This window comes from Macaca thibetana, chromosome 14 (genome assembly GCF_024542745.1).
Source record: "Macaca thibetana thibetana isolate TM-01 chromosome 14, ASM2454274v1, whole genome shotgun sequence".
NCBI lineage: Eukaryota > Metazoa > Chordata > Mammalia > Primates > Cercopithecidae > Macaca > Macaca thibetana.
This window is the reverse complement of record NC_065591.1, coordinates 666506-684549: the sequence shown is the minus strand read 5'-3', so window position 1 is coordinate 684549 and position 18044 is coordinate 666506. Positions and strand designations below refer to the sequence as shown.

The 18044-nt window shown below is 62.2% G+C and overlaps 4 protein-coding genes across 6 annotated transcripts in view; 1 reads left to right on the top strand and 3 right to left on the bottom strand.

Annotated features, from left to right (window-relative positions):
• Positions 1-4548, bottom strand: part of TSPAN4 (tetraspanin 4) — a 40272-nt gene extending 35724 nt beyond the window's left edge. The window contains exon 1 of the mRNA XM_050757964.1: positions 4545-4548. The gene's annotated coding sequence lies outside the window, so the exon portion shown is untranslated. The remainder of the gene's footprint in view (positions 1-4544) is intronic.
• Positions 1-18044, top strand: part of CEND1 (cell cycle exit and neuronal differentiation 1) — an 82805-nt gene that overhangs the window by 34157 nt on the left and 30604 nt on the right. The gene's annotated exons all lie outside the window — the stretch shown is intronic.
• CRACR2B (calcium release activated channel regulator 2B) lies at positions 262-6759 on the bottom strand. Of its 3 annotated transcripts, none has more exons than XM_050757894.1 (10): positions 5617-6759; positions 3505-3701; positions 3315-3426; positions 2728-2917; positions 2141-2287; positions 1936-2023; positions 1560-1652; positions 1226-1392; positions 962-1033; positions 262-714 (listed from the first exon to the last, which is right to left on the bottom strand). In XM_050757894.1, the coding sequence occupies exons 2-10, from the start codon at positions 3667-3669 to the stop codon at positions 540-542; spliced, it is 1209 nt and encodes a 402-aa protein (XP_050613851.1). In that variant the 5' UTR covers positions 3670-3701; positions 5617-6759; the 3' UTR covers positions 262-539. The 3 variants fall into 3 exon arrangements, with proteins under 3 accessions (XP_050613851.1, XP_050613854.1, XP_050613853.1); XM_050757897.1 differs by having other exon boundaries at positions 6018-6759; XM_050757896.1 differs by lacking the exon at positions 5617-6759 and adding an exon at positions 4981-5048.
• On the bottom strand, positions 7098-12764 carry PNPLA2 (patatin like phospholipase domain containing 2). The gene is made up of 9 exons (XM_050757872.1): positions 12483-12764; positions 10540-10772; positions 10383-10448; positions 9785-9994; positions 8721-8781; positions 8463-8624; positions 8195-8327; positions 7899-8021; positions 7098-7821 (listed from the first exon to the last, which is right to left on the bottom strand). Exons 1-9 carry the CDS (start codon positions 12667-12669, stop codon positions 7503-7505), a joined length of 1494 nt encoding a protein of 497 aa, XP_050613829.1. The 5' UTR covers positions 12670-12764; the 3' UTR covers positions 7098-7502.

The following is an 18044-nucleotide window of genomic DNA, read 5'->3' as shown; positions in this document are numbered from 1 at the left end:
TGCCGGGGCTCCCTGGTGAGACAGTGGGGAACCCTGATCCACACACTGGCGAGGGCCTTGTGGAGGCTCCAGCCTTGATGGGTAGTGTGAGTTTGGGGCATGACCAGGGACACAAGAGGACACGCAGGACCTCAGCCCCATCGCCACAGGCCCGTGCTCCCTGTGTTCACCCACACAGCACGTGTGCACAGTGCCCACCTCATGCATGTGGCACACACAGGCTGTGGCCCCCAGATGCACGGAAGGCCCAGGAGGATGCAGTGCAGTCAGTAGGTTTTATTTGATGAGGGGGGTTTTCTGCTGAACTGAGTTGGGGTTGCTTGGGGACAGAGCGAAGGCTGGCAGAGGGCACACAGGACCCTGACCACTCCCTGGACCCTGACCACTCCCAGGCTAGGTCCTTCATGTCTTCAGTTCTTCAGTCAGGCGATCCTGGGGCCCCCTGGGGAGAGCCCACATCCTGAGTGGGTACCCCCTACCCATGACAAGCCTCCCAGAAAAGCAGCTTCTAGCTGATGCTCTGAGTCACTCGGAGCTGGTCACCGGGCACTGGGAAGGTGGCCAGAGCCTCGTCTGTGGGGCCGAGCCCAGCAGCAGCAGCAGCAGCAGGTGGGCCCAGGCAGGTGGGCAGTCGTCAGAGCCTTCCTGTGGCTGCCACTTGCCCGCCTGGCCTCGCAGGCGTCCCTGTCATCCCGCAGCCGTGTGTTCAGTTCCCTAGGGAAGGAGGAGTCAGACATTGAGAGGGTCTGAGGGAGCTCAAGGTTGGGGGGAGGCGGGCTCTGACTCCCCTCAGACTGAAGAGAGATGTCTGGCTGGGACTGCAGCGTTAGAGGTGAAAGGCAGAAAGGCAGACATAAGAAAAGATTCCAGTGGAGTAGAGTGGCAGCCAAGAATGTTGGGGAGCTTGGAGCCCCCAAGCTCTGCTGAGCCCCTTCCTTCTCAGGCCTGAGCCTGACTGTACCTGAGCAGCTCCAGTTGCCGTAGCAGACTGTCTTTCTCTTTCTGCATGTTCCTGGAGACGGCGACCACCTCTCTGTGGGTGGGAGGTGGTGATCCGGCTGCAGGAAGGCTCCTTGGGGAGCCCCAGGACCCCCTAGAAGACCCTCCCTCCCACTGGGCGGGCCTGGGACTTGAGACGGGGATGAAAGTGGCCCAGAGCTGAGCGCCTGTCGGCCCCGCCCGCGGGACACGTACGGGGGCCCGCCCCAGCCCCGTCCCCCGGCACCGTTGGGTTTGCTCCTGGCGGCCTCGCGCTTCGCTCTCCAGCCTGCGGATCTGCTCCTTCGCCCCTTCCAGCTGCGTTCGCAGCGCCTCGTGCGCCCGCCACAGCTGGGAGTTCTGGGCCTGCGCCTCCAGGTGCTCCGCAGCCCGGGCCTGCAGCTGCTGTTCTAACTGGAGGGTGGAAGGGTGGAAGGATGGAGACCGGCAAGGAACGCCCCCTCTTCCCCGGGGTGCTGCGCGGGCCCCAGGCTCCAGACAACCCGGGGACTGGGGACCCTGAGGCACAGGGGGAGAGTGCACGGGTGACCCTAGGGACGGGGCAGGGGCCAGGTGCTCACCTCCCGCTGCCGCAGGCCCGCGCGTTCCAGGTCCTGCTCGCGGCTCTGCAGCTCCAGCTCCAGGCGGCTTCTCTGCTCGCCGCGGGCAAAGTTCTGGGACGCAGGGAAGACCACTGAGCCTCCGCTGGCCGCCCGGCCATGCAAAAGAGGTACACGGAGGGCCAGGGACTGGGAGTGGGCCAGGGCGAGGCGGGGTCGGGTGGGGAAAACCAGGCGGGCGTGATGGGTGAGGCCCAGCGGGGTCTCATCCGGCTGAGGGCAGCCTGGACCCGCGGAGGTGGGGCCGTCGGGGAGGGATTAATTCGGAGAAGGCGGAGCCAGGAAGGCCAGCGCGGTGGGATTGGGCCTGGCGGGAGGGGCGGGGCCCGAGACCCACCTGACTCGGCTGGCGCCGGCTCTGCTCGCGCAGCTGCTCGGTCTCCTCGTACAGAGCGCGCACCTCCCTCTCGTGCTCGCTCTCGCGCCTTCGGGGGACCAGGCGACCTCGGATGAGAACTTGCCAGTGCTACAGCCCCCCGGCACCACCTCTGCTGCTACCCTGAGGCCCTCCACTGGCTCCCAGACCCCACCCCGGCCCTCACCTCCGCAGCGCCTGCTCCAGGCCGTCGCGCTCCCGGGCCGCCTCCTCCAGGCAGGCTGACGCGCGTATCAGAATATCCTCGAAAGAGCTCAGCAACTCGGGGCGCTCGCGCTGCAGCCGGGCCCAGAGCGTCCTCACAGCCCGCTGCCTGGAGGGCGGGCGGGAACTGAGGCTGGAGCTGGCAGAGGTGGGGAGCAGGCTCCCTTCCGCCAACGGCAAACCCTTGGGAGACTCCTTCGTCCCTGGGCAGGACAGGAGCACTTGCAGCGTGCAGGGCATCCCTCCCGTGAGCGCTTTCGCCCCTGCCCGGCGTGCGTGGTGGGTGTGCGTATCCCGGGCAGTGCCAGTATGTGGCCCCGCGCCCGGCGCTGCCCCTCCTCCCTGCAGCCCTGGCTGCTGCCTCATGAAATGCAAATTCTGCGGGAAATCACGCCAGGTCCCTCCCAAGGAGTCGCAGCTGACGCTAGGCTAGGCCTGACCCGCCCTAGAGACCCTGTGCAGGACCAGCACTCGGGTGACAAGGGCAGACAGCATGCAGGCAGAGAAACAGCAGAGGGGGCAGTGGGAGCGGGGCCAGCGCCGACTCACTCGCCCAGGACCGGGGCCACCCCCAGTTGCTCCAACACAGTGTGGAATCGCTCCTCCTCTTCCTCCTCCTCCTCATCCAGAGAGGCCCCTGTGCCCTGCACGTCGAGCCAGCCCCAGCCCGACTCAAAGGTCTCCTCGGGAGTCCTGCGGGGGGTCGCTCCCTGGGCCGACTCCACCCCCACAAACATCCCTGCGGGCATGGAGCGAGCGATTACCACCGCTGTGGGTCGCCACCCTGGCTCTGTCCCCGTTCACCCTCCCAACGAGTATCCTGCCCTCTCTCAGGGCCCAGTTTCCTGTTTTTCTTCCTTATTCTGGTCCTATTGGCCTGGGAACAAGAGGTGACAGGCCGGCTCCCAGCCCCACCGGAGCTTAGCACGGGAGAGGAGGTGAGGGGCAGGAAGGTCAGCTCCACACACTGGACAGCAGCTGGGAGCCCCCAAGCGCCAGTGCGTGCAGACACCAGCACGGGCCCCGGAGGGAGGAGGAGGAGAGGCACAGGCAGCCCTCGGGGCGCCACAGGTGCCAGGCCTCCTGATCAGGCCTCCAGCTCTGGGCAGTGGGAGATAGGCAGGCCTCAGGCTCACCCAGGCCCAGGCAGAACTCCCGGGCAGTGAGAAAGCCAGTGTGAGCCTGGTCCAGACTTTCAAACACGGCCTCCAGCTGCTCTGGTGTGAGGGGCAGGTCGCTCTGGAGTCCCTGGTCAGGGAAGGAGAGCAGAGATGAGCTGCTGAGGTCAACCAGGGCCGAAGCAATCTCTTGGGGCGAGGGACTCACCTGCAGGTCGTGCCTGGTGATGAAACCCTTGGCCTCCTTGTCACACAGCAGAAACAGCTCCTGGGCCTGCTCCAGCATTGCAGCCTGTGGCCCTGCAGAGCCCCCCTCAAGTTCCCCCTCCTCCTCCTGGGCCTCATCAGCCCCAGGCTTTCCAGGGCTGGCCATGGGAGCAGGGGGCCTCAGTTGGCCTTCAGGTGCTGTGAAGCCAAGGGAGGGTCAGAAAAAATTCAGGAGGGGAGCAGATGGGGTGCAAATATGTCTGACGGCTCAGCTGAGGGCCCTCCCTGCAGCAGGTGGGAAGGTAGGCGGAAGGCAAGGTGGGGCCAGGGGGGTGGATGTAGAAAATGCTGCAGGGTTGGGGTGTCACTGGGGTGGATGATGCAGCTCAGGACCTGTGAGTACTGCCCCAATGGGTCTGGCATCTCAGGAGGTTGGAACCCAGGGAGAGGCTACAGCCCTAGGAGGGGCTGCCGACTTTGGGAGAGGGGGAGCTGGAGGTGAGGGCAATCTCAAGGGCCAGTGGAGAAGACCTGGTGATAAGGAAGGTGGGATCCTGAAAGCTGAGAGGAGCTGGCTGCAGGTCAGTGAGGGAGGAGCCCGTCACGCTCTGCAACTGGAGATCTGGTCCCAAGTGAGGGCTCAACCAGTCCTGACCAAGTCCTTAGCCCCTGGCCTGGGCCTGTGTGGCCCAGCCTCATGACAGCTGGCAGGCAGGGCAAACTTCTCCCTTCTGCCCACTGGCGCCTCCCTCCACACAACTAAGCCGACAGACTGCAGGGGCAAGGTCCCAGCCTGCGGAGCCCTGCCTCTGAGGCTCCACTCAGAAACACTCAGATTCGAGACCTAATACCCCTGCCCCCCAACACTAAGGCCCTTCCCTGTCCCAGAACTCCCTGGGGCCTCCCATCCCACCTCCTTGCAGGGACACCCCTCCCCCTAACCAGAGCCACCTGTCCTTCACACAGTGTCCTAATCCCGGATTTCCCAAAGCTGCTCCCCAGCAAAACCCACCTTCCCCAACCAGGGAGCTGTGATCCTCTCCCCTCACTCCCCGCCCAGGGTCCTTCCAGGTTCCTTAGCCCAGGCGACCTTCAAAGAGGGCAAGTCTGGGCAGGTGAGAGAAGGGGACACAAGAGGCCAGGGCCATTGTCTCCAAGCCACGTTGTCGCCTCTCCCTCCGGCTTGCCGGCTAGACCGGAGGTCCACCCTAGCCGGAAGCCGCGTGGCGGCAGGGCCCCAGGGAGCTGGAAGGATGGGCTGGCTGGGTGGGGCGGCCAACCGCCTGCGCTCCCCGAAACTCTAGGGTACAAGCCCGCCCTTACCCCTGCCGCCGCGCGCCCCGAGGGTGTAACTCGAGTTCCCGACCGAGACGCTCAGGTTTGGCGCGGGCCACGGCGGCCCCGAGGGGGTGCCGGCGGCGGGTGCCGGGCGGGCGGCGGTGGAGGGGCCTCAGCGGTGGGACCAGCGGTCGCCTACCTGCGAACTGCGCCGCCGCACCTGCCGCGCGCCCGGGGCCGCTCCTCCCGGAAACGCTGGGCGCGCCCCGCCCCAGCTGAGACCCGGACGGGGCGCCGGGGGCACCGGGCCCGGAGCGACCCCTGCCGCCTCCCAGGCACCGAGACCCCTGCTTGGGCCGGCCCCGGGAGGAGCCGCTCTGCGCCGCTGTGGCCTGTCCCCGCCTCTCTGCGCTGCCCCGGCTGCCCGACCCGTGGAGGCTCGAGCGAGCAGTGGAGCAACGATGTGCCCTGGAGACCCAGGGACCCCCCAGAGCTGGGACAAGGCAGCGGGGGGCGGGCGCAGACACCAGCGTCTGGGAGGGGCCACTCCTGTCCGTGGGGAGCCTGACTTAAGGCACCAAAAAGTGTGTGTAGGAAAAGGCCGGGCAGGAAACAGACCAAATACTTTCAGCGGTTATCTCTAGGGGTGGGGAGCCTTTACTTTCTTCTCGATACTTTCCCAGTTTTTAAACAATAAACATGTAGGCCAGGCGCCTGTAATCCCAGCACTTTGGGAAGCCGAGGCAGGGGCGGATCACCTGAGGTCAGGAGTTCGAGACCAGCCTGTCCAACATGGCGAAACCCCATCTCTACTAAAAATACAAAAAACCCTAACCTGTAATCCCAGCTACTGGGGAGGCTGAGCCAGGAGAGTCGCTTGAACTCAGGAGGCAGAGGTTGCAGTGAGCAGAGATTGTGCCATTGTACTCCAGCCTGGGCGACAAGAACGAAACTCCATCTCAAAACAAAACAATGAACATGTAATGCTAGAAAATGTTTAACTTAGCAGTATTCAGTGTACACGTACAGGTGAACGAGCTGGGGACACAGGGAGGTCCCACCTCCACAGCCCCTCCTGGCTCTCCTTCTGGGGCCCAGCCCTGACTGGGGCTCCCAGTCAGGGGGAGGACTGGAAGGAGGAGCTGCCTGAGGCCAGAATGAAACCCTCCCGTGTGGGGAGAAAATTCCACCCAAGACCGAGGAGCCCTCCCCAGCCCGTCTGGCTCCCGCACCCACCTGAAGGGCTGGAATCACTCTCCTGCCCAGCAACCCTGGAGGGGTGCAAGGCCTCTGCTTCTCAAGGAAGGGGCCTGGGATCCAGCCTGCGACCCAGCTGAACCACAAAAGGCTGGGCTTATGGGACAGGACCTTGAAACCAAGGAGGGGGGTGGCCTCTGGCACAGGCGCAACAGGGACCTGCCTGGCCGGCTCGCCCAGTCCCAGATCCCAGAACCAACCGTTATTGTTGGCAGGGGGCTGCCACCACAGCCACCCCACGCCTTCTGGGAGGAGCAGGTGGGGACTGACTCTGACAGGGCTAAGAGCTCTGGACAGCCAGTCAGGCCTAGGGCTCCACTCCAGCACCCTCAGGCCATGGGGCCCTTTTGGTTACCAAGGACTGGCCTTCTCCCCTCATGGCCTCTCCGCCATGCAGAAGATGCTGTCAGGAAACCACTTCCTCAGCACAAGGCTGAGTCCCCTTCAGCTAGGACCTCACCTGCCTCCATATCCCAGCCCCAACCTGTGTACTGGCTGGGCACAGGAACAAGAAGGTATGTGCACCAGGCCAGAGAGGCTTGTGAGGGTAGGGGGACAGAGAACTTTGGGCCAAACGCCAAGTGGAGCAAGTGCCCAGGCTTCCCAGGTCCCTTGTGCTCAGTTTCAGGAACCTTAGCCCCCACAGCTGTCCAAGCCTGAAAGCAGCCACACCCCCGCTGTGTGTGGGGAGGGGCAGGTGACACCTTTTGTAAACATTTTGGTTTTTATTTACCAAGGATCTCGGTCCCAAATATTTCCATTGGCCCTCAGAAGGCGGTGGCCAAGGGTCAGCCAGGAGGCCGAGGGCAAGTTGGGGGGCATGTGGGTGGGTCCTAGACAGGGGGGTGGGCAGGAATGCAGCAGGCTCACATGTGTCTGTAGCGGGGGGTTCCTAGGCCAACCTGGCAGGTTCCAAATGCCAGGCCCAGGAGTGCGATGCTGGGAGACCCTGCAGGCCTGCATCTGTGGAGACGCTAGTCAGCCGAGGCAGGGCCAGACCCTAGCCACCAGGCTCTGCAAGCAAGCAGGCAGTCACATACACGCGAAGTGGGCAGAGGCTGGGCTGCAGCATTTATTACATGTGCTTTCGCGAAAATAAATAATTCTTCACACACATTTTTCAGCAGGACATGAAAAATGGGGCGGGAAGGGAAGCTGCAAAGTTCTCGGGGGTAAGGGGGTGGGGGAGGTGCCCAGGCAGCACAGGGGAAGGAATATTAAGGCACAGGTGCGCAGGGCCTCAGCGGCCCAGGGGAGAGGTGTGGAAACCTCCCCACTCAGTGCAGCTGGTGAGTGGCTGGCGAGGGGCCCACGGTAAAGGCCCCTCTTGGCAGCTGTGACTCCCCCCATCTCCTCACTCTGCAGTGGTAAAGCAGGCATCTCAGGCAGGATCCCTGGAGAGGGTTGGGGTCTCAGGCAGCCCCAGGGCCCCGATCACAGGCCGGGCCGGGAGAGCAGCGGCGCTCAGCAAGGGGGCAGGCCTGGCGGGTGCTGCGGGGACGCGAGGTCGTCTGGGTCGGCGGGGGCGGGGGCGGCGGGGGCGGGGTCGGCGGGGGCGGGGCCGGCAGATGCGCGCATGCGCAGAGCTTCGGGCGGGAAGGCCACGTTGGTGCAGAAGAGGCCGAGCAGCAGCTGGCGCTGGCACTCCTCCCACTTGGCCAGCGCGTCCCCCAGCGACAGGTTGTTGCGCATCCAGCCGGGCAGTGCCTCGCTGTAGGTGGCGCAGGACAGCGGCACGGAGGGCAACGACTGGACGCGGCGCAGCTCCACCTGCTCCGGCAGCCTGCGGGGCAGGGAGAGGGCTTCAGCTCCCGGCACTAGCACCGCGGGCCCCGGGTGGACACGCAGTTGGCGGCTCACCTGGAGGACAGGTGCCTGCCCAGCTTCCTCTTGGCGCGCATCACCAGGTACTGGCAGATGCTGCCCGTCTGCTCCTTCATCCACCGGATGTCCTCGGGAACGTCGGGCAGCCACTCCAGCAAGCTGGGGACAGGGCAAGCAGCGCGTTCAGGGGCTCGCATGCCCACCCGCCGGGCCCTGTCTGTGCCCTGACTCGGTACTGCCCACCCCACCCCACCTTCCCTGGTGACCATCACTCGCGGATGATCCCAAAGTCAGTCCCCAGGGCCCCTCTCCCGACCCCCCGGCCCCCACACCGGATGGTGAAGGACAGAGCGCTCTCCAGCGGCAGCGTGTATGGCACCATCATTGCAGTGGCCAGACGCACGGGCAGCATGTTGGAGAGGGTGGTCAGCAGGTCTGTGGGCTCCACGCAGGCCTCCAGCAGGGCTGCAGGTAGGCGGGAGGTCAGCGGCCAGTGGAGGCAGAGGAGCCCAGGACCCCCTAGATTTCCCTCCCCGGCTCACCGTCCTCTCTCTTCCCCTCCTGCCTCCCCTCCTCCCCTCCAGTCCCCGAGGTGGGCACCCTCATTGAGTCGGACGGGCAGGTGCTCCAGGATGTGATCTTCCCCGGGCGGCTGTGAGGGGTCCACCGCTTGGGCACTCTCCATGGCCTCGTCCTCGTCCTCTGGGCCGTGGGGGCAGGCGGGGGGCAACGCCAGCAAGGGGTTGGGTCGGTTCAGAAGGCCTGGGGTGGGGGCGAGGAGGGATTCCCAGTTCATCAGGCCTGCAGGGTGCAGCAGAGCCGAGCCCACCCCGCCCTGTCCCGCCGGGGTCCACGCACCGTTCCGCTGCAGGAAGCGCAGGCCGTCCCGGTAGCCCTGCTTGCACATCTCTCGCAGCACCTGTGGTGAAGAGGGTTAAACGGAGTGGACGGAGCCAGGGATGCCTGTTCTGCCCCTGGAGTCCCTGGCGCCCCTGAGGGCCACCTCCCTTCACCACCCACAGCCCCCAACCCCAAAACCTATCCTAGACCCGTCTCTACTAAAAATACAAAAAATTAGCTGGGTATGGTGGCGGGTGCCTGTAGTCCCAGGTACTCGGGAGGCTGAGGCAGGAGAATGGCATGAACCTGGGAGGCCAAGCTTGCAGTGAGCGGAGATCGCACCACTGCACTCCAGCCTGGATGACAATGTGAGAATCCGTCTCAAAAAAAAAAAAAAAAAGGCCGGGCGCGGTGGCTCAAGCCTGTAATCCCAGCACTTTGGGAGGCCGAGACGGGCGGATCACGAGGTCAGGAGATCGAGACCATCCTGGCTAACACGGCGAAACCCCGTCTCTACTAAAAACACAAAAAAATTAGCCGGGCGAGGTGGCGGCGCCTATGGTCCCAGCTACTCGGGAGGCTGAGGCAGGAGAATGGCGGGAACCCGGGAGGCGGAGCTTGCAGTGAGCTGAGATCTGGCCACTGCACTCCAGCCTGGGCGACAGACCGAGACTCCGTCTCAAAAAAAAAAAAAAAAAAAAAAATAGTTTGAGGCCAGCCAGGCATAGTGGCAGGCGCCTATAATCCCAGCTACTTGGGAGGCTGAAGCAGGAGAATAGCTTGAACCCAGGAGGCAGAAGTTGTAGTGAGCTGAGATCGCATTAATGCACTCCAGCCTTGGCAACAGAGCGAGACTCCATCTCCAAAAAAAAAAAGAGAGAGAGAGGCTGGACGGGGAGCCTGGACAGAAGTTGGATGGGCCATCTGCCCCTAGAGAGGCTGCGCACTTTCCCGCAGCCCTCAGAAGAGGCTGTACAGACCCCACCCTACCCTGGGCACTCAGAAGTCAAAGGAGCAGTGTTCTCCCTTGGTGCTCAGTGAGGAGTGGCTGGGAAGGCCACAGTCCCCGGAGCAGAGCTCACCAGGGGCTCAGGCGGGAAGAGGGCCTTGGAGAGGCGGTAGAGGTTGCGAAGGTTGAACTGGATGCTGGTGTTGGTGACTCGCAGCTCGTGGATGTTGGTGGAGCTGTCCTGTGGACAGATGTCACTCTCGCCCGAGAAAGGGGACACTGTGATGGTGTTCTTAAGCTCATAGAGTGGCAGGTTGTCCGAAATGCCACCATCCACATAGCGCTTCCATGGGACACACAGACAGGACTGTACATGAGGGCCTGTGGCTGCACTGGCCAGCTCCCCCCACCCACCGCCACCCCACGCGGCCACCAAGGGCCCCATTCAGTGGCTATTTCATTTGGGCATTTTACCCACTGGGCATTGACTGTGGGCCAGCTTGGGCACTGAGCAGATGGCAGACGGGGGAGGGCAGGGACAGAGGAAGGGATGGCGGGGGGCAGGGCAGGAAGCGTGCATCGCCATGGCTGCTTCTTGAGTAACACAGGGGAAGTGGGGTAACAGGCAGTGGCAGGGCAAGGGCCTGAAGGATGGCTCTCGGTGGCCTCCCACTCTGTCCCTCATCCCACGGCCCACCTCATGGAAGGTGCCCAGGGCTAGGGATACTCACCACCCCCTGGAGGGAGGGAGGGATGAGCCCACAGTACACGGGGATGAAACCGCTGCAGACATTGGCCTTCAGGACAGGGACAGAGTGGGAGAGAGTGAGCAGGGTCCTTGAGGTTCACACTGTGCCCACCCCCAAGCATGGCTCCACCAGGCCCCACCTGGATGAGCTCGTCCTTGGAGTTGAAGTGGGATATAATGACATTCTCGCCGTCCGACACGCGGGTCAGGGAGATGCCCAGGCGCCCACTGGCATGCTCATGGCTATCAGCAGGCAGAACCTTCAGCAGGAAACTGCGGATGATCTTTACCAGGTTGAAGGAGGGGTGCAGGGGGCCCAGGAACCGCTTCCGGGCCTCTTTAGATACCTCAATGAACTTGGCACCAGCCTCACCTGGGGCACAGGGCCAAGGTTAGGGGCCCGTGCTCCTGGGCTTTGCAACCCACCTTCCTTCATAGCCCCATGTCCAGGGTTCCATGGCATACAGACCCTGGAGGAGGCCCAGTGCATGTGGGACCTGGCTTATAGTTGGGACTTTGGCCACCTTCCCTGAGATGGCAGACAGCTGAGGCTGGCCAGCTGAGACCAGGACCTGCCCTCTGCCTGGTATTTCCCAACTGTCTGTCCCCATGAGTCACTGGGCCTGGTGTGGCATCTAGCCCAGGAGTGGGGACAAGGCAGAGACTCAACTCTGACCAGCCTTAGCCTTCACCCACTTGGCCAGATTCAGCAGTGGGGGGATGGGGCAGACCCACAAAGCCCAGCCCGGCACACAGGTCACAGTTCACAGGCCCGGGCGTGTGTTGGGCTGGAAGTAGTCAGGACCCAGTTCCTAAGAAGGCACACCTGTGTCCCACTGCAGCCAAGAGGAAGCACCCCAAACACTCCTTTTGGGCCCAAGGGTGCTGGCCAGCTTGGGGCTAGTCCCTGGAAGTGGTCTGGAGCGTTGTGGGAAGAGCTGAGGTCCAAGCCCCTCCTCCAGTGCATCACTCTTGTCAGGAGTGGGGCAGTGTGGAGGCAGGAGCTCCTCAGACAGCACCTGCTGCACTATGGGCTCCAGCTGTGCAAGACCACCCGTGAGAAGCAGTCTTGTTGGGAGCAGGGTGGGGAAGCTATGGGAGAAGTGTCCTTGGCTGGGGCAGCAGGGACCTTGATGTGTCCTGAAGCCAGGGGGCCGACTGAGGCGCTTGTCTGAAGGCCTCCAATAACAGCTGTAGTTATTCGGACCTGGGGGGTTCACTTCTGTGGTCCAGCCCCCTCCCTCCCAGGACAAAGTTCAGAGGAAGAGGGCAGGGGTGAACCCCGGACAAGCTCCTGCTGAGCAGAGTGCCTGTCATTTCGGGTGTCCTCACAGGCTAGGAGCTGGGCAGCAGTTCCCAGGACTCCTGAAGTTATGTGCTGTAAATGCTGCTCCTTCATGGCAGCCGATAGTGCGAGCCGAGGCCAGCCCAGCACACAGAGACCCATCCACTCCTGACCACAGGCACCAGAGCCCAGAAGCACCCTCACCATGAAGTGTGCAAACGCGGTGGGCCTCAGCGGGGAGCCAGGCCACAGGGCACCATGTGCAAGGAGAGGGCAGAAGAGCCCCTTCGCGCCCAGCCCTGACCTCAGCGGGGCTCCTCCTCCGGGCCCTTGGAAAGGACCAGGTCACGGTTCCCAGACGCCTCTCAGAGGCCACCCCCATGCCAGGCCCCCTGATAGCAGCCTGGAATTGCAGAGGCCCAGGACACTGTGACCGACCGCTGGCACAGGGTGTAATATCCAGGGCCACGGGGTGACTTAGGTGCCTCCTTGGATTCTCACGGTCCCGCCCACGAGTTACTTTCTCTGTCCAATTAAGCAGCTTCTGCTGCACCTGCCCGTCCCCCAACCTTTGCGCCCGAGAGGCGGGCCCCGGGCACCCTCGGAGCAAAACAAACCAGGCCCCGCCCCCGGGCCAGCGACCCGGATTGGATCCTCGCCGGGTTCCCCAGGCGCGGACAGGAGCCCTCCCCACGGTACCCACCGGCTCGCCGCGGGGCCCCTCCGTTCACCGAGACCATCCCCCGGCCCCGCGCGGCCTTCCCGCCAGCCCCGCCTGCCGCCCCCGGCCCCGCTCACCCAGGCAGACCCCGGTGACCAGAGCCGTGGCCGTGAGCGCCCCGGCCGAGGCGCCATAGATGTGCGTGGCGTTGGCCACCAGGAAGGGCGCGTGCTCGCGGAGGCAGGAGGCCACGCCGACGTAGTAGACGCCGAGGAAGCCGCAGCCCGCGAACGAGATGTTCCACGTCTTCTCCCGGGGAAACATCGCGGCGGCGGCCGCCGGGCTCCGGGCTCCGCGGGCGGCCGGGCCTCTCTGCGCCGCTTGCTCGCCGCTCGCCGCTCGCTCGCTGGAGCCGGGAGCCGGGAGCCGGGGGTCGGGAGCCGGGGGCCGGGCGGGTCCAGCTGCGGCTCTAGCGCCGGTCCCCGCTGGCGGAGGCGAAGAAGCTACGCGAGCGGCGCGGAGGCGGCGCTTTTAAGTGTGAACTCACGGCGGGGGCGGGGCCGGCACACGAAGACCAATCGGGGCGCGCGGGGAACGGCCGTGCCTTCGGGCCCCGCCCCCGTCCCTGACCCGCCCCCCCGCGCTGGAGCCCCGCCCCCCGCTGCCGCCCAGCGAAGCCTCCCGCCCTCCCTCCGCCCCTGCTGGGCACGGCTGGGGGCACGCGCCTACGGGAGCCGGGTGGGCCGGGCGCAGGCCCCCAAGCCTGGGGGCTGGAAGCCTCACACAGACCTGGGTACCCGCGAGAGGGGGCTCTGGTTTCAGGGCAGCCGCCGCCCTTCCCCACCAGGTCCGCCTCCCACACCCACCCGGGACAGAGGAGCTGGTCCCTGGACAGAGACTCACCGGCAGCACCCCAGACCTGAAAGCCGCACAGGCCTCGGGAGTCCCGGGACCCACTGGCTCACCCACAGACGGACCCATAAACATCCAAGGCGGGATGCTAGTCCCGCAAACCCTTCGTGGGGGACCCCAGCTCCGCAGACCCACGCGCCCTGACGTGGGGCCTCAGCCTTGCCCCGCGCCCGCGACCCCTCCGGACCTTGGCCCCTTACCTGGGTCTGTACCTGGGTCCCGCCCTGCCTGTTCAGGCTTTGGGGCTGTCTGCGTCTGACTGGGGCCGCCCCGCCCCCCGATAATTGCCCCAGAGGTAGAGCAATCCTGGGTGATGTCACCCTTCCGTCCCTTTTCCGCATTTTTCTCCTTGTCAGTGGAGCAAGCCGGGCTTGGTGTGGATCCAGGATCCGTCCCTGAACCTCACCCCACCCCCAAAGGAGAGGTTCTCTTAGGTTGGGGTGGGAGGCAATGAGATTCTGTCTCCCCAGGAACACTGGCTCTCCAGGCTGAGGTCATCTCTGGCCCTAGCTGTTGTCAGGGCTGCAGAGGGTCTGGGACGGGGCTTGGGGCTGCCCCCAACCCAAGCTGAGTTAGAGAAGCCAGAGCAGGGCCTTCCCAGAATGGGGCGATGTAGGGGGATGCTGCCCAGTCCTCAGCCTCCATGCTCCCAGCCATCCCAGAGAGCACTGGAAAGTCAACCCTGCCCCAGCCCTACTGGGGGCCGGTAGGCGTCTACATAGGCTGAAAATGAGAGGAGGCCGGGCACGGAGGCTCACACCTGTAATCCCAGCACTTGGGGAGGCCGTGACGGGCGCACTACAGAAAGTCGGGAGTTTGAGACCGCCCTGGCTGGTGAAACCCTGTCTGTACTAAAAATACAAATATTAGCCGGTCAGGGTGGCATACGCCTGTAATCCAAGCTACCCGGGAGGCTGAGGTGGGAGAATCACCTGAACCTGGGAGGCGGAGGTTGCAGCGAGCTGAGATTGCACTACTGCACTCCAGCCTAGGCTACAGAGCCAGGCTCCCTCCCCCCCAAAAAAAAAGAAAAAAAAGAGGCTGGGCACCGTGGTGGCCCACGCATGTAATCCCAACACTTTGGAAGGCCAAGGTGGGCGGATCACCTGAGGTCAGGAGTTTGAGACCAGCCAGGCCAACATGGCAAAACCCCCTCTGTACTGAAAATACAAAAATTAGCCGGGCGTGGTAGCACATGCCTGTAGTCCTAGCTACTCGGGAGGCTAAGGCAGGAGAATCGCTTGAACCTGGGAGGCAGAGGTTGCAGTGAGCTGAGATGGTGCCACCGCACTCCAGCCTGGCCAGGTGACAGAGCATGACTTCTCAAAAACAAAACAAAACAAAAAAAAAACGCCGGGCACTGTGGCTCATGCCTGTAATCCCAGCACTTTGGGAGGCCGAGCTGGGCAGATCACGAGGTCAGGAGATAGAGACCATCCCAGCTAACATGGTGAAACCCCATCTCTACTAAAAAAATATAAAAAATTAGTTGGGTGAGGTGGCAGACGCCTGTAGTCCCAGCTACTCGGGAGGCTGAGGCAGGAGAATGGCATGAACCCGGGAGGCGGAGCTTGCAGTGAGCCCAGATCGTGCCACTGCACTCCAGCCTGCTCCATCTCAGGAAAAAAAAAATTGAAAAATGAGTGAGAGGAGGTCGCGTGGGGCACCTCAGGGGTTCTGGAGTGCTCCCCTGTGGGAAGCGAGGATAAGTTGAACTTTGAAGGGTAAATGAGCAGACAGGGCTGTAGGCCCTCCAGGCAGCCGACCAGGACAGGGGAAGATTGTGGGGGAGTGAGGGGGAGAGAGTAACTGAGCCCCAGGTGGGAGAGGGTCAAGCAGGGAGGACGTGACCATACTTGACTTGAAGAGACTCCTAGGCAGGGCGCAGTGGCTCACACCTATATTCCCAGCACTCTGGGAGGCTGAGGTGGGGGGATTGCTTGAGTCCAGGAATTTGAGACCAGCCTAGGCAACATAGCTTGATTCCATCCCTACAACAAAATTAAAAAATAGGCCGGGCACGGTGGCTCACGCCTGTAATCCCAGCACTTTGGGAGGCTGAGGTGAGTGGATCACGAGGTCAGGAGATGGAGACCATCCTGGCTAACATGGTGAAACCCTGTCCCTACTAAAAATACAAAAAAAAAAAAAAAAAAAAAAAAAAAAAAATTAGCCAGGCGTGGTGGCAGGCGCCTGTAGTCCTACTTACTCAGGAGGCTGAGACAGGACAATGGTGTGAACCCCAGAGGCGGAGCTTGCAGTGAGCGTAGATGGTGACACTGCACTCCAGCCTGGGCGACAGAGCGAGACTCCATCTTAAATAAATAAATAAGGCCGGGCGCGGTGGCTCAAGCCTGTAATCCCAGCACTTTGGGAGGCCGAGACGGGCGGATCACAAGGTCAGGAGATCGAGACCAGCCTGGCTAAATACGGTGAAACCCCGTCTCTACTAAAAAATACAAAAAACTAGCCAGGTGAGGTGGCGGGCGCCTGTAGTCCCAGCTACTCGGGAGGCTAAGGCAGGAGAATGGCATAGACCCGGGAGGCGGAGCTTGCAGTGAGCTGAGATGCGGCCACTGCACTCCAGCCTGGGCGACAGAGTGAGACTCCGTCTCAAAAAAAAAAAAAAAATAAAAAAAAAATAAATAAATAAATAAATAAATAAATAAGTAAAAATAAGTGCCAGGAGCGGTGGCTCATGCCTGTAATCCCAGTACTCTGGGAGGCCAAGGCGGGCGAATCACAAGGTCAGGAGATTGAGACCATCCTGGCTAATACGGTGAAACCCCATCTGTACTAAAAATACAAAAAATTAGCCAGGCATGGTGGTGGGCGGCTGTAGTTCCAGCTACTAGGGAGGCTGAGGCAGAATGGTGTGAACCCAGGAGGTGGAGCTTACAGTGAGCCGAGATCCAGCCACTGCACTCCAGCCTGGGCAACAGAGCGAGACTCCATCTCAAAACAAACAAACAAACAAATAAATAAATAATAAAAAATAATAAAGGCCAGGCGCGGTGGCTCACGCTTGTAATCCCACCACTTTGGGAGGCCGAGGCGGGTGGATCACGAGGTCAGGAGATTGAGACCATTCTTGCTAACACGGTGAAACCCCATCTCTACTAAAAATACAAAAAATTAGCCAGGCATGGTGGTGGGCGCCTGTAGTCCCAGCTACTCAGGAGGCTGAGGCAGGAGAATGGCGTGAAACCGGGAGACGGAGCTTTCAGTGAGCTGAGATCACACCACTGCACTCCAGCCTGGGCGACAGAGCAAGACTCCGTCTCAAAAAAAAAGAAAAAGAAAAAAATATATATATATGTAAAATAATAAATAAAATAAAAAATAAATATATAAATAAGTAAATAAATAAATAAATAAATAAATAAAAACTAAGCCAGGTGTAGTGTACCCACCTATAGTCTCAGCGACTCAGGAGACTGAGGTTGGAGGATCGACTTGAGTCTGGGCTGGCTGGGGGTGAACCATGATCGCACCACTGCACGTCAGCCTGAGCGAGAGTGAGACCCTGTCTCAAAAACAAAACAAGGCCAGGCGCGGTGGCTCAAGCCTGTAATGCCAGCACTTTGGGAGGCCAAGATGGGCGGATCACGAGGTCAGGAGTTCGAGACCATCCTGGCTAACACGGTGAAACCCCGTCTCTAGTAAAAAAATACGAAAAGCTAGCCGGGCGAGGTGGCGGGCGCCTGTAGTCCCAGCTACTCAGGAGGCTGAGGCAGGAGAATGGCATAAACCCGGGAGGCGGAGCTTGCAGTGAGCTGAGATCCGGCCACCCCACTCCAGCCCCGGCACAGGCGAGACTCCTGCTCCAGCCCCGGCACAGGCGAGACTCCTGCGCACATGGGGCCTCTTCCAAATCTTCGGATGGAGGTACACGGGGGCAAATGCACTCTGGGATTGGGGAGGGAGGGCCAGGGTATGGAGGGCGGAGCCAGGTGTCAGGAGCCCCCTGTGACTGGATTCTGTCGATGCTGCTGGAGCCAGCAGGGTTCAGGGTGTGATGAAGTAGGGATGGAAGTCCAGGGGCTCCTCAGGACAACCACTGACAGGGAAGCCAGGGACTTAGGGTCCTTCCCTCTCCAAGGAGAGGCCGGGAAAGGCCAGGGTTCGGGCCTTAGCCCCATTTGAGGGACTGTCGCCTTGATGGGTGGTGCTGCCTCAGCGCAGGGAGACCTTTGCTCCTATTTCCACATCTGGGTCAGGCTGTTTTGGGTACATAATCTCCAGGCCCCTGGGAGGCTCAGGAGCCAGGAACTGGGCAGTCCTTCCCAGAATCCTGGCAGGGTCTGGGAGCACCCCACCATTAGGACAAGCTCCAAGGGACAGTTCAATGAGAAACCCCAGGCAGTGGGACGTCCCCCTCTCATGGTGACCTCCGGGCGAAATAGGGCCCCTCCCTTCAGGGTCCAAGGCTGGAATTGCCAGGTCTGCACTCGGAAGCCTAGGTCCACTCCTGCTGCGGGCCCCTTCCCTGAGCCTGGGCCATCCCCAGCACCAGCCTCACCCCTGCCTTGTTGTAGCGAGCACTGCTCCCTGCACTCCTTAGCTGTACCTTGCTAGGGTCATTTCTCTGCTTCCTCCTCCATCTGCTGCCCCACCCCTACTACCCAGGTTCCAGCCTCCTCCACTGCTCACCTGGCTTTACTCCCACCCTAGTCTCTGCTTTTATGGGCATCCAAAAAGGTCTTTTTAAAAATATTATTGGCCGGGCGCGGTGGCTCAAGCCTGTAATCCCAGCACTTTGGGAGGCCGAGACGGGCGGATCACGA

What these genes read in the sequence shown, in the direction of transcription:
- CRACR2B (XM_050757894.1), bottom strand. Translation starts at nt 3,669, where the DNA reads ATGGCCAGCCCTGGAAAGCCTGGGGCTGATGAGGCCCAGGAGGAGGAG. An exon ending in GGAGTTCTGCCTGGGCCTGG is followed by an intron (nt 2,918 to 3,314) that starts GTGAGCCTGAGG and finishes CCATGCCCGCAG; the next exon opens with GGATGTTTGTGGGGGTGGAG. An exon ending in CGGGCCTGCGGCAGCGGGAG is followed by an intron (nt 1,393 to 1,559) that starts GTGAGCACCTGG and finishes TCCACCCTCCAG; the next exon opens with TTAGAACAGCAGCTGCAGGC.
- PNPLA2 (XM_050757872.1), bottom strand. Translation starts at nt 12,669, where the DNA reads ATGTTTCCCCGGGAGAAGACGTGGAACATCTCGTTCGCGGGCTGCGGC. An exon ending in GGTCACCGGGGTCTGCCTGG is followed by an intron (nt 10,773 to 12,482) that starts GTGAGCGGGGCC and finishes CCTGTGCCCCAG; the next exon opens with GTGAGGCTGGTGCCAAGTTC. An exon ending in GCTCTGTCCTTCACCATCCG is followed by an intron (nt 8,022 to 8,194) that starts GTGTGGGGGCCG and finishes CCCTGTCCCCAG; the next exon opens with CTTGCTGGAGTGGCTGCCCG.